General features: G+C 27.5%; 3 protein-coding genes across 3 annotated transcripts; 2 read left to right on the top strand and 1 right to left on the bottom strand.

Moving 5' to 3' along the window:
• The first annotated feature begins 233 nt into the window (after positions 1-233).
• On the top strand, positions 234-2,017 carry LOC122517948 (pyridoxal kinase). The gene is made up of 7 exons (XM_043636582.1): positions 234-473; positions 570-669; positions 798-941; positions 1,010-1,130; positions 1,228-1,370; positions 1,599-1,778; positions 1,846-2,017. The coding sequence occupies exons 1-7, from the start codon at positions 381-383 to the stop codon at positions 1,953-1,955; spliced, it is 891 nt and encodes a 296-aa protein (XP_043492517.1). The 5' UTR covers positions 234-380; the 3' UTR covers positions 1,956-2,017.
• Positions 2,018-2,951: 934 nt separating this feature from the next.
• Positions 2,952-8,114, bottom strand: LOC122517994 (DNA-directed RNA polymerase III subunit RPC2). The gene is made up of 15 exons (XM_043636633.1): positions 7,919-8,114; positions 7,601-7,755; positions 7,275-7,451; positions 6,916-7,207; positions 6,667-6,824; positions 6,480-6,585; positions 6,211-6,396; positions 6,025-6,138; positions 5,709-5,909; positions 5,361-5,638; positions 4,925-5,064; positions 3,997-4,833; positions 3,720-3,884; positions 3,508-3,638; positions 2,952-3,389 (listed from the first exon to the last, which is right to left on the bottom strand). The coding sequence occupies exons 1-15, from the start codon at positions 7,994-7,996 to the stop codon at positions 3,006-3,008; spliced, it is 3,402 nt and encodes a 1,133-aa protein (XP_043492568.1). The 5' UTR covers positions 7,997-8,114; the 3' UTR covers positions 2,952-3,005.
• Positions 8,115-8,579: 465 nt separating this feature from the next.
• On the top strand, positions 8,580-11,148 carry LOC122517958 (isovaleryl-CoA dehydrogenase, mitochondrial). Its single transcript, XM_043636595.1, has 8 exons — positions 8,580-8,862; positions 9,203-9,292; positions 9,376-9,597; positions 9,669-9,996; positions 10,079-10,172; positions 10,420-10,510; positions 10,609-10,777; positions 10,871-11,148. The coding sequence occupies exons 1-8, from the start codon at positions 8,725-8,727 to the stop codon at positions 11,005-11,007; spliced, it is 1,269 nt and encodes a 422-aa protein (XP_043492530.1). The 5' UTR covers positions 8,580-8,724; the 3' UTR covers positions 11,008-11,148.
• The last annotated feature ends 2,811 nt before the right edge of the window (positions 11,149-13,959 follow it).

Raw genomic sequence — 13,959 nt, 5'->3', positions numbered from 1 at the left:
TACATTATTTTTAATCTTATTACACATTCAGTCCAAGTTAATTATTATTATTTAATTTATAATTTATGTTATCAATATTATAATACAAAAACTGAGAGATTAATTTTAATATTCTTCGATGAGTAAAAAATATATAAAACGAACTAACGAATAAAGAAGTGAGCGTTTTTACTTACGATCGGTAAAGTAGGAATCTTTAATACCATTAAAAACACCTCAATTATTTCTCATGATAATATCATTTTTTTCTTCCACTACCTATGTGCAATTCTTCTAATCAAAGATAAATAAATAGCTCGTGATTATTTCTTATCTTACTTCAGTAGAATTAGTACGTCGACAATATTCGTTATAAGAACATTGAGTAGAAAAGTAGAAATATGAATACGAAAAAAATTCCTCGGATTCTCTCGATTCAAAGTCATGTAGTTTCAGGATATGTTGGTAATAAAAGTGCTACGTTTCCTCTGCAAGTAAATACGAAATTTAATTATCATTTAAAGTACGAAAATTAATATATTTTCTTGATTTATTTCTTAAAATGTATAATTGATTTCTTTTTTTCTTAGTTATTGGGCTTTGAAGTAGATGCTATCAATTCTGTTCAATTATCAAATCATACAGGATATAAAGCTATTAAAGGCCAAGTACTTAATGATAAAGATCTAGGTAAAAACAATTTTTACAATAATGAGCTTCATTATTTGTTGTGTAAAAAATATTAGTATAATCACAAAAATATATATTTTCTATGATATTATATTATCTAATATAAAATATATATTTATATTTTTTAGATGATCTGGTTTATGGTTTGGCAGAAAATAATGTGGATCATTATACTCATCTATTAACAGGATACGTAGGATCCGCATCATTTTTAAAAAGAATAGCTGCGTTGGTTCAAACATTAAGACGCAAAAATCCTAATCTCATATATGGTATAATTATTTGTCTCGCATTAATTCATTATAAATGATAACGATGAATTATTAATGATTATTTGTAGTATGCGATCCTGTTATGGGTGATAATGGTCAGATGTACGTTCCTAAAGAATTAAAAGATATTTACAAAAATGAAATAGTTCCACTGGCAGATATTGTAACTCCAAATCAATTTGAGACTGAGTATGTACAAATTTAAATGTACATTCACTCTTTGTAATATTTAATCATCGACGATCACACTTTCTTTTTATTATGAATGATACGTGTTTTGTTTTAGATTGTTAACTGGTAAAAGCGCTAATAGTTTAAATGAGTTGCGAACTGTTATAAAAGAGTTACACCAAATGGGACCACAAACTGTAGCCGTATCATCTGTAGAAATGAATAATAGCGTAGTGGCAGTAATCAGTTCGTTGAAAGGTAATTTTAACGCTTCGATGTCCAGCATTTGTCCAATATATTTATTTGTGACACCAACATGATGCCAACGGACAGTATAATGTTGAATAATGTGTATATCTTATATATAAACTTATATATATATATTATTCTATAAACTTCTTATTTGTATACGCAGCGTTAAATAAGTCTAAGAAGTTTCACTTTTCCCATATGCGTTCACTGATAACGCATATTTTTCATTTACAGATGATATACAGCTTAAAATTGATATTCCAAAAATACCATCGACCTTTACTGGTTCTGGTGATTTATTCGCTGCTTTATTTCTCGCTCATACATATTTACAAGAGGATATCAAAACTGCTACTGAAAAGACAATAAATTCTTTACAAAGTGTTCTTTATGAAACTTTTAAATCATTCCAAGGTAAATTTCAAAATTTAATTCTTTAATTCTGTTTCTTTAATTAATCATTTAATTATTTAATTTTCAGAATATAAAGATGATGGAGCACAATTTGCACAAAAAATAGAATTACGCTTAATACAAAGTAAAAGGCACATAGAAAATCCAGAAATTAAATTACATGCCGAATTTCTATGATGACGAATTCATTAAAAAGAATAATTATATATATATGTATATAATTATATATCGCACGTGTATATATTTACACATGTTTTTAAATTTAAACTATTATTATTTTATTTTAATTTTAATGCTATGTTAATACTAATAAATACAAGAACAATATATCAGAGAGAATGTTTTTATATATTATAGTCTATTAAAGATTAATAATGCATTGAGAGATAAAATGTAAAAATTAAAAAAGAAAAAATATTTTATTATTATACTTACAATAAATGACGAATTATTTAAAATATATATATATATATAATGTTTTATTTATTGTGCAGAATTGTTTCTCTGTATAACAAAGATTTTATTTTATTTATATATATATATACAAAAATAAAAATAAAATATTTATAAGTAGGATTCGCGTGAAAAAATTAAGCCGCTGGACTGACTGGGTTCGAAACCAGGGATCTTTCACTTTCCAGGTGACTGTTTTTATCCATTGAGCTATCCAGGGCTCACCGTCCAATCTTTTTACGAATGTTTATTTAAGTATTTAGTATGGAGGTGCTCGTACCATGATTTAATTTTTCTTTTAAAGATAATGAACTACACCTTGCCGATCTCTTCAACACATGTTTTCCAAACGTTACCTTGACTTGAGCCATTGTTCTTGTTTCCTTACTTACTTTCATAGCTTCATCGTCTGATTATGTTACTGTTACACCAACACTAAAATACTTAACGACTTTTATATTAGCATTTACGCGTAGTCAACTTTCCTCGCATAAGACACTCAACTTTCAATCGACTCAAAACCACTTAAAACGACTTAAGATTTTGATATTGCACTTTTGAAATTTATTTTCTTCTCATAATTCTGACTACGAAAAGATTAGAGAGAGAGAATTACACACATATATATGTATGTATATATAATGCATATATATATTAAATTGTAGTCATTTAATTAGTGGAAAAAAATATATCGATGAAATCAATTGAATATAATGAACGTACGAAACAAATGAATTCTTTTTATTCGTAAATGATCATAAATTATACTTATGTTTAATCGCAATAATGTTTCAATGTTAAACGAGGTACAATATTCATAGATTGCAATTCTTGAAACAGTAATTTGCAAGCGTATGGCATGGAAATAGTTGAAACACAAGTGCTAGATCTGCAACTATGGCAATAACCGCTGTATGCCATTAGACCACATTTATTACAAATGTCAACATCGAACGCATCACTTGATATCATCAGTCTTTCCACTAACATCATACTAGCTCCATAGCCGATCAGACAATCACGTTCCATCTCACCTAAACGTAAACCACCTTCCTTAGAACGACCTTCTGTTGGTTGACGCGTTAAAACTGCTCTGGGTCCACGAGCTCGAGCATGCATTTTATCTTGTACCATATGTTTGAGTTTCTGATAATATATCTGTTCAAGAAAAAAATACAAATTTGTAATATCGAATAAATAATATTCATACAATATTCTAAAGTTACTTATAAAAATAAAAATAAAATATATTTTATATTAGATATGGCTCTCTTACAGGGCCAGAATAAATGTACGCTTCAAGTGGTTCACCAGTAATTCCAGAATAAAAAAAGTCCTTTCCCATATAATTGAAACCATGATTAATGAGTTCCTCGCGTAGATCTTCAATTTTGGAACCACCAAATGCTGCGAATATAATTTATAATTATTTACAATACTCTATTCTCTTAATCACATTCTAGTTTATATGTTTTTATATAAATTTACCTGTTCCATAATGAAATTTTCCTTCAAGAACCCCTGCTTTACTAGCGAGACATTCTAGTAATTTTCCAACCGTCATACGGGATGGAAAACCATGAGGATTCATAATCATGTCAGGAACTATACCAAAATCGTTAAATGGCATATCTTCTTGTTCAACTATTAAACCTACGTGGAAATACATTAATACATAATTATTACATATAAAATTGCAATGAAAAATATTTTCTATTTTATGTTAATAAGAAGGAACAAAAAAAAATGAAGAATGAGATTGTACCCGTTACTCCTTTTTGTCCATGACGACTACTAAATTTATCACCTATTTCAGGTCTTCGAGTTTGTCTTAACAATAGCTTTATTAAAAATACATCTTCTGCGTTGCTAGTAATCATAACTTTTTCTACATAAGCAGGAACTGGACCTTTGAATAGAATGGGAGTATCACGATATTCTGTTTCATTATGGGCATTAGCAGAATTAACTGAATCGGCGTTAGTTGGGGTAGATTTATTTATCATTACTTTTCTATTTTCTACCATTTCACCCGGAGCAGCAATCCCATCATTGTCAATGATCTCGTGCTTCCATACTGGTTTTTTTGTATTTGAATCGACCAATGGACCCATTATTCTATCATATGTTTGATTAGGGTATTTTTTTAAATTACATTTAGCACTTCGATATACTAAACATCTTCCGTATCCTCTGTCAATAGAAGCTTTATTTAAAATTAAAGCATCCTCAATGTCATATCCACTGTAAGACATAACAGCTACTATTGCATTTTGGCCAGCAGGTAACTTGTCATAATTAATGAGATCTATCGTACGTGTTTTAACCATTGGTACATGTGGATATGCTAAAGTATACAAAAGAGTATCAATGCGATTGGATTGATTGTAACCAATAATTCCCATAGCTTGTTTACCCATAGCACATTGGTAAGTGTTTCTTGGACTTTGATTATGATGCGGATATGGTATTAAACCGGCACAAGCTCCCAATAATGTAAAAGGTTCAATCTCTAAATGTGTCGTGTTTGCATTTATATGTTTTTCGTCAAACGCTATAAGACTATCATTTTCTTCATTCACATCCAAATATTCAATGTAACCTGTTAGTGAGAGTATTAAATATACAATTAGAACATTAATATAAGTAATTTATTTATTTTCATTTTTGAGTTACCTTTACACTCTACTTACCCTCTACTAAAAAGTCTTCAAATCTCATCACTTTTCTTTCTAACAATTGAATATGATTAGTCGTAACAAGTGGTTGTCCATTTTTTACGATTATATACGGCCTACATAAACGGCCTCCATCAGAACTAATATGAATGCATCTGTAAGAAAGAAATTAGATTATGCTGTAATAATAAAGAAATATAATAATGTAGGATTCGTGAAAAAAATTGGGCCGTTGGACTGACTGGAGGACCGGGACTCGAACTCGGATCTTTCGATTTCCGGGCGACTGCTCTTTAACCACTGAGCTATCCAGGGCCCACCGTCCAATCTCCTCACGAATGCCTATTTAAGTGTTTGGCTTGGAAACGCTCGCATCCCACAATAATAATAATAAAAATAAAGATTAAAAAATTAATAATAATAAAGATGAGAACAAAAATTGTAGATATACCTATGTTGACGTTGCGTATATATGGAAACAAAATTATTTACTCGACCGTGTCTGCGTAAAAATCTGAACGTATCAACAAGTTTTTGATGATCTCTGACGATGCCCAAAATATTTCCATTTAAAAATACCATATAACTACGTTTATCATAGATAGCTTCTCCACCAAGAATATTGATATTTTCTATACCGAGATTGTATATTAATCTTGCAATGGGTTTTTCATCTACTTCCGTGGTAATATGTGTCATAAGAGCTAAGTTTTTAACCAATCCGCAACTCTGTTGAAATAAATCGCTTGAAAAATGATGAAACATTAATTAAAAGATTGATAAAAGATATATTTTTTACCTCTCCTTCAGGTGTGTCGCTTGGACATAACATTCCGTATTGAGACGGTTGCAAGGATCTAGGACCAGATACTTTTCTACTTTTTTCAAATTGTGAGTTAACGCGTGTCATCATACCAAGTGCTGAAATGTATGATAATCTTGACAAAACTTGAGTTACTCCATGTCGTTCCATTCTGAATCTTTTAATAACCCAATTGCCCTATGAATTTAAATATATTTTGATATTGAACATATTTGTTCATGTATTATATATAGTAAATTATTAAAATTAATAAAATATTTGTAAATTAAATGAATAATAAATTTGAACTTACAGACGCTATAGCAAATGCTAAACCATTTGTAATTTGATCTTGTCTCATGTGCTTTACGATATCAAATTGGGCCGCTTTTATTTTTGGTATATTTTTATCTGCAATTTGTTTTAACTGCAAATATATAAAAAGTGGTAATATGTAAATTTTTGTTTTCAAAAGATAAAAAAATAATGTTAGACATACCTCCCGATTAAATCTTTTAAATAAATCCTCAAACATGAGAGATAATAGGGAACCAGCCAATTCCAAACGCTTGTTACCATAATAATCCCTATCATCTAAAAGACTTCTATCATTTTGCACTTGTATGACTTTGCGTATCATCAAGCCCATATAAATGGCTTTTGATGTTAAATTGAAATTTTCGACCTATAGTTTCATACAATATTTTTCCATTTTTAAATAGATATTTTTAATAAATATACTATAAACATATTTTAAAAAATACTTACAGGAACATGAGATAAAATATTAGTAGCTATAATATCCTTTATCTCATCAGCAAGATTACCTTTGATCAAAGGATATCTTTTTTGCTTTCTTTTATTACTCAAATATCTAAAAAAGAAAAAAGAAAAAGAAACATGATTAGATTTATTTTGTATATTATATTAACTTAATTTTGTTGTAAATAAAAACCTTAAAGCCTGATTTTGAGAGAAAACGTTTAACGTATGACATTCTTCTAAACTTAATGCAAATTTTGTCATATATTCTTCTTCGGCACCAATAAATTGCATTATTTCTACATCGCTCACTATTCCCATTGCCTTCATTACCACTGAAATAGGTATATCCTAAAAAATAAAAATAAATTATTAGTAATTTTAATATTTTTCATCAAAGCGAATGTATATATTATTCATTATATATTTTTTATTTATTTACATCTTGAAAAATATTATGTCTCATGTAATACTTTCCGTTTTTACCAACTACAGTAGTTTTAGTCTTTCTTTCTTGCGTGGAACTATTAACAAATGCTATCGTGCATCCTTTATTATCTTCTTCTACAATGATTCTATTTCTAAGCATTTGTTCTTGAATAAGTATAACTTTTTCTTGACCGTTAATAATGAAATAACCACCCGGATCATGCGGACACTCATTTATTTTAGACATTTGAAATTGAGTTTTATTAGTTAATATACAATTGGAACTTCTAAGCATAATTGGCATTCTGAAAACAAATATTCAATCTAATATCTCCAATAATGTGCCTTTAACCACAAAAAATAAAAATATACCTTCCAATCGTTAAATTATTTCTTATAATAGGTTGATGTCCTCTGATGTATTCTATGCTTACGGTAATCGGTGCTGAGTAATTTAAATCTCGTAATCTACATTCGTGCGGTGTTGTAGGTCGTGTTACTCCAAAACTATCATCTACATCCGGAGTACCAACGGATACATCCAAATATCTAGAAATAAAATTTGAGCAAATGAAATAAATGATTAGAAAGAAAAATATTATTATTAATAATAATTATTATTATTATTCCAATGTTGGAATAACACAATAAATAATATTTTTAAATAGTATTTTTAAATAGTATTTTTAAATACTTACTTAACATAAAATGAAGGATCGGCATCGCTTACCATTTTTTCATTAGTTTTAACAATCTTCTTTATTTCAACATTTATAAAATAATCAAACGAATCCACATGTTGTTTGACTAAACCTTTTCCTTCTAAAAAAGCCGGTACTAATTTCCATTTATTCTACAAATATAAATATCGAGTGAAATTTATTTTAATTACTATTGTTATTATTGTTTGCAAATTGAGTTTTTTCAATATAATTAACATAATTAATTACAGTTACAAATAAATGAATGAAATGTATTTCAAAACATTACTTAATCAAACATAACCTCTCTAATACCTTTATTGGTTCTACATGATTGTTAATTTGTTGTTTCTTCATCTTATCCTCCACATTACTAAATTTTACTTCACCCATGTTTTATTTTTCAAGTAAAACTAATATATTTTATTTAATGATCAGAGTTAGAAATTCTAACTCATTTTCTAAGCATTTTATGTGCATGCATTTTAGAGACACAGTAACTACTACGCGATACAACTCACGTGTTTCTAAATATTATGAAAATAATTATTGATCATTTATTGATAAAATATAATATTTAAAATAATCTTAAATAAATTTTCTAATATACAAAATAATAATTATAACATATAATATACCAAAAATGACTATAATAAAAATACAAAATTATTATTAACTGTAGAGATAGAATAAATAATAATGTAAGTTAATGTAATAAAAAATTTTTAATTTTCTTAGTTTATTATTATTATATATATTAAATAAAATAAATGTAATATATAATATAATAAAAATATATATTATTATTATTATTATTATCATACATATTATAAATAGTTCCGTTATTTCCTAATAATAGTCTTATGTTGTACTTTTTTCTTGTGTTTTTATATTCATTACTATTTTTTTCTTTATATAATCTTTTTAATATTATATATGCAACTTTGCTTTTGCAATTTTAAACGATTTTTTGAATATTCATAATATTAATCTTTTTGAACAGATAACAACAAAATTTCCTCCGTTGTGCAATATCTTTTGTAAATAAGAAGACGAGTTAGAGTAAGTTGTTTGTTCAATAGTCCAGTATCAATATAACAGTAAGTTCTTTATTTTGGAAAATGTGGCATTTTAATTTATTAAAAAGGGTACGGTTTGATAAATCAATAAAATATATGTACGGGTGTAATGTTAAATATTCAACAAAGTATTATAAAATAGATGACAATGTCGTTGGATTAAATGAATCACAGAAAGAGGTTAGTTAATTTTTATTTCTAATGATAATAAATAAAAAAAAATGTCTCAGTGTTATCATGTCGTAATAAATTCGGAATTATTCGATTATTAATCGTTCGATATATATATCGAAATTGAGTTTTCAAATGACGTTCAATCAAATTATCGAACTAGTGGCTCGCCCTAGCGGAAAAATGTAATAATTAATTGTTTAAGTTGTTGATGCACTTTAATGTGCCCCTTACATTAGGCAACTTTTATTACAAGCATGCATATAAAAATATCAACACATCACGGCGTATATTAACACATTTATTTTATTATTTAATGGTGATGTTATATTTTTATTTATTTCTACAGCTTCGCAATTTGGTTTTTAATTTTGCTCAAAAAGAATTGGCTCCGAAAGCTGCAGAAATCGACAAAGAAAATAATTTTACCGAACTCAGAGTAAGCATTATTAATTTTTATAATTAATAAAGTATTTTATAATACAAGTTAAATTAAACGCTGCATTTATACGTATTCTTTAGACATTTTGGAAAAAACTTGGTAATTTGGGTCTATTAGGAATAACAGCTGATACGAATTATGGGGGAACCGGTGGTTCGTATCTCGATCATGTAATAGTTATGGAAGAAATAAGTAGAGCATGTGGAGCTATTGGACTTAGTTATGGCGCGCATTCGAATTTGTGCGTTAATCAAATTAATCGGAATGGTACGAAAGAACAGAAGGAGAAATATTTGCCAAAGGTAAATTAATTAATTATTAAGAAAATTGATTAATTGTATTAATAATTATAGTTATAAAAATAATAATATAGTTGTGTAGTGGAGAACACATTGGTGCTTTGGCTATGTCAGAACCAGGATCTGGATCAGACGTTGTATCAATGAAATTAAAAGCCGAAAGAAAAGGCGATTGCTTTGTTTTAAACGGTAATAAATTTTGGATCACCAATGGTCCAGATGCTGACGTTCTCATAGTTTACGCTAAAACTAATCCAAACGCTTTGAAACCACAACACGGAGTCACAGCTTTTATAGTAGAACGAGGAATGGAAGGTTTCAGTACAGCTCAAAAATTAAATAAATTTGGTATGCGAGGATCGAACACGTCTGAGTTAATTTTCGAGGATTGTAAAGTTCCTGGTAAATCATTCGAACAACTTTTCTATACAAATTCTAATTCTAATTGATATAAGAATTAAATATATAATCAATATTTTTGCAGTGGAAAATGTACTCGGTGAATTAAACAAAGGAATATACGTACTTTTCAGTGGTTTGGATTTGGAACGTTTAATCTTAGCAGGTGGTCCTGTAGGGTAAGAACAGAATGATTATACAATTTTAGGATTCGTGAAAAAATTGGACTGACTGGACGAGATTCGAACCTGGATCTTTCGCTTTCCGGGCGACTGTTCTTTAACCATTGAGCTATCCAGGGCCCATCGTCCAATCTCCTCACGAATGCCTATTTAAGTGTTTGGCTCGCATCCCACATAATTTTTTAATGAAATTTCTTATATTGTTCATAATGTAAATGCAATTTAATTATTTTTTTTGTTTTAGTTTATTACAAGCTTGTTGCGACGTATCATTCGAATATGCGCACACCAGGAAACAATTTGGAAAATATATATCTGAATTTCAATTGATACAGGTATCATCTACAATATACAAAAGAAAAACAAAGAACATTGCGAAATAATTTTAAAAAGCGAAGTAATTTTAAATTTGTTGTAAATTTAAAATTTGTAGAAAAAAATTGCGGATATGTACACAACCTTAAACGCAAGTAGAAGTTACTTGTATTCGGTTGCAAGGTCTTGCGATACGGGTCACATAAATCGCAAGGATTGCGCTGCAGCGATACTTTACTGCGCTGAGAATGCAACGAAGGCTGCTCTAGATGCTATACAAATACTTGGTAATTGTTTGTTTTTTTTTTTCAACTAATTTATTCCATAACATCCATGACACCTGTTCTACCATTTCAATTTCAATTTTTTATTAATTTCAGGTGGAAACGGATATATCAATGATTACCCTACTGGAAGATATTTAAGAGACGCCAAACTTTATGAAATTGGTGCTGGTACCAGTGAAATACGTAGAATGGTTATAAGTAAAGCAATTACCGAAGAATATTTGCAATAATTCGGGAGACCTCGAGAGAAAATCTGTGTAATCTTTTAAAAAATAATTGTAACAATTTGCAAAGTGTAACAAAAATAGCCAAAAATTACTTACACGAATATCAAAATTGTATAAAATAATAATTTAGAGTTTACGTGGTTATTTTGACTTTAACCACAATTAATAACGCTATTTTTAAATTAGTCTACTATACCAATTGATTTTAATTAATTTTCTATCTATATAAACAAAGCATTGTTATATATATATACATATAAATAAATCAATCATTTGAGAAACATAAATGTGAATAATTAAAAAGATATTTTTTATACCAATAGATGTACCCAAACTTTATTTATAGTGTATGCACAAACACTATTATTTTTACATACTTATTTTCAAGCTGGTAAAATATATATCATTAAAAAGATCATTAAAAATAGACAGGATAGTTTAATATAAATAAAATGAATCATAGATAATGTTATATATGAAAACAATCAATAGATGATTCTTAGAATCGTTCGGATAAATCTATACAAATGAGTCACTAGAACAGTAAAGTCTTAACACTCTGATTGACTAACCTTTCGCGCCATAGGTTGCTAATTTAAGGCGAAGTTTACGTATACAATAGATCCGTCTTGCTCCATCTTAGGTGGCTTACACCTTATCTCTCACTTCCTTTCTCTTTTCTATCTGAAGAGAGTTAGAATCAGACAGAAATAGAGAGAAATAAAGAGAGAGAGAGAGAGAGAGAGAGGAAGAAAGAAGCTAAACTAATTCAATTGAAGGGACGCATAAGGGAGAGGCTTTCAAACGATTGCGGACGTCGTACGGTGAAAGCAGCACTTTCTCTTTCTCTTTCTCTTTTTCTTTTTCTTTCTCTTTCTTTCATTGATTGTGAGAAGAATACAAGGAAAGACTAATAAGGATTTTCATTAATTAGCAAGTTAAGAAGAGATGGCTCTTAAGTTCTCCATAGGCAATTATTACGAGACCTATGTGAGTATCTGACTCAACCCGGAATTCTCTTCAATTCTTTTACCTTGTTATAGTGTTTTAGTTTTATTTTTTCTTACGAAATTTATAAGAAGAAAAAATTTCATCAAATATATCTACAATGTTATATTTTCCCCTCCTCTCACTTCCCGCCATTTATCTTATGTAAACCTTTGTAAAGATTTTGTTAAATGTGTAATAATATGTTTAATTAATTACGTATAATAATAATAATGCGAAAAAAAACTGGTGTGTGTGTACTTATGTACGCGCGTAAGAAATTATACTTCTCATAATTAATAATAAGAAGTAATTATAATTATATGTATAATTAATAATAATATAAGAAGTTATACTTCTATACTTCTATATACTTCTTATAAAGTTATACTTCTATAAAAGAAGTTATACTTCTATTATATATAACCTATCTATATAACCTCAATAACCACAAAAATAACTTCAAAAAAATAACTTAAAAAAAAAAAAATAATAATAATAATTATTATTATTATCATTATTAATTTTCTTTATTAGTTTTTAATTTCCCTTTTTTATTTTTTAATTAATGTTGTTATTATATTTATTATTATTATTATCATTATTAATTTTCCTTGTTACTTTTTAATTTCCCTTTTTATTTTTTAATTAATGTTATTATTATATTATTATTATTATTATTATTATTATTATTATTATTATTATTATTATTATTATTATTATTATTATTATTAATATTCTTTTTACATAGAATATAGTTGATAAGGAAACCTGTTCCTCTTTCATGTTAGATGATCGATGATATTCGCTAATGTAAGCCGATTATTTTTCTTTTATTATTATATTTTTATTCATTTATTTATTTATTTAATTTTATAAATATATATATGTATATATAGCGTGACCAGGTAAAAAGGGGGAGGATTGGAAGTATGAAAAGATAACTACTAATTATTATTTATTTATTTAATTTATAATTTATTTATATATATATATTATATTTATTTATTTATTTATTATTTAATTTTTAATTTATTTATTTAAACTTATTTTTACTAATTATTTATTTATTTATATATTTATTTATTTATTTATTTATTATTATTTATTTATTTATTTATTATTTAATTTTTAATTTATTTATTTAAATTTATTTTTACTAATTATTATTATTTATATATTTATTTATAATATTTATTTATTTATATATTTATTTATTTATTTATTTAAGAAAGGAAACATATTTTCAATCGATCGATATATAAGAAAGAATAAAAATAAAATATCAAAATATAGATATCAGTCTGCACTAAATATAAGAGAGATATATCGAATTACTTTATGCGTCTACGGCCATGGAGTGGTGATAGCATTAATTCCCGCTCGATCATTTAAGTCAAGCAGCGCTGAGTACAATTAGTACTTGGATGGGTGACCCGCTTGAGAAAAAAAAAGAAGAAAAAGAAAAAAGACGATTTTCATGCCGTAAATTTGAAATCGCTTTGCCCGCGCATCGTTAAATATCGACAAACTTCATGGTGTCGATTTTTCGTGTCGCTCGTAAAAATTTCACTCTCATCACATTTTCCCAAACGCGCCAAAAGAAGAAATATAACTTCAAAAATTAAATCAAATATCTACAATGTTGTTATATTTCCCCCCTCCCTTCCTGCCATTTATCTTATGTAAACCTTTGTAAAGATTTTGTTAAATGTGTACATATATGTTTAATTAATTACGTATAATAATAATAATAATAATAATAATAATAATGTGAAATAATAAATCCTCCCCCCCCCGTGTTATACTCATTTACAATTTTTACAATAAATTACTTTGCATCGATCATTGTACGTATGATCCTTTCTCGTTGATTTGATTTTATTTACACACATGAATGACATATGCGATGGATGGAAACAGGCTAATAATATCAAAATTCTAATGAAAGGTATTAGATCATTGGTG

The sequence above is a fragment of the Polistes fuscatus genome, unplaced genomic scaffold, assembly GCF_010416935.1.
Source record: "Polistes fuscatus isolate 324 unplaced genomic scaffold, CU_Pfus_HIC Scaffold22, whole genome shotgun sequence".
Lineage (NCBI taxonomy): Eukaryota > Metazoa > Arthropoda > Insecta > Hymenoptera > Vespidae > Polistes > Polistes fuscatus.
Note: the sequence above shows the minus strand (reverse complement) of the source record. Positions and strands in the feature narration are given on the sequence as shown.

What these genes read in the sequence shown, in the direction of transcription:
- LOC122517948 (XM_043636582.1), top strand. Translation starts at nt 381, where the DNA reads ATGAATACGAAAAAAATTCCTCGGATTCTCTCGATTCAAAGTCATGTA. An exon ending in GTGCTACGTTTCCTCTGCAA is followed by an intron (nt 474 to 569) that starts GTAAATACGAAA and finishes TTTTTTTCTTAG; the next exon opens with TTATTGGGCTTTGAAGTAGA. An exon ending in CCAAATCAATTTGAGACTGA is followed by an intron (nt 1,131 to 1,227) that starts GTATGTACAAAT and finishes GTTTTGTTTTAG; the next exon opens with ATTGTTAACTGGTAAAAGCG.
- LOC122517994 (XM_043636633.1), bottom strand. Translation starts at nt 7,996, where the DNA reads ATGGGTGAAGTAAAATTTAGTAATGTGGAGGATAAGATGAAGAAACAA. An exon ending in GATCCTTCATTTTATGTTAA is followed by an intron (nt 7,452 to 7,600) that starts GTAAGTATTTAA and finishes TTTTATTTCTAG; the next exon opens with ATATTTGGATGTATCCGTTG. An exon ending in TCTCAAAATCAGGCTTTAAG is followed by an intron (nt 6,586 to 6,666) that starts GTTTTTATTTAC and finishes TTTCTTTTTTAG; the next exon opens with ATATTTGAGTAATAAAAGAA.
- LOC122517958 (XM_043636595.1), top strand. Translation starts at nt 8,725, where the DNA reads ATGTGGCATTTTAATTTATTAAAAAGGGTACGGTTTGATAAATCAATA. An exon ending in TAAATGAATCACAGAAAGAG is followed by an intron (nt 8,863 to 9,202) that starts GTTAGTTAATTT and finishes TTATTTCTACAG; the next exon opens with CTTCGCAATTTGGTTTTTAA. An exon ending in CTGAATTTCAATTGATACAG is followed by an intron (nt 10,511 to 10,608) that starts GTATCATCTACA and finishes TAAAATTTGTAG; the next exon opens with AAAAAAATTGCGGATATGTA.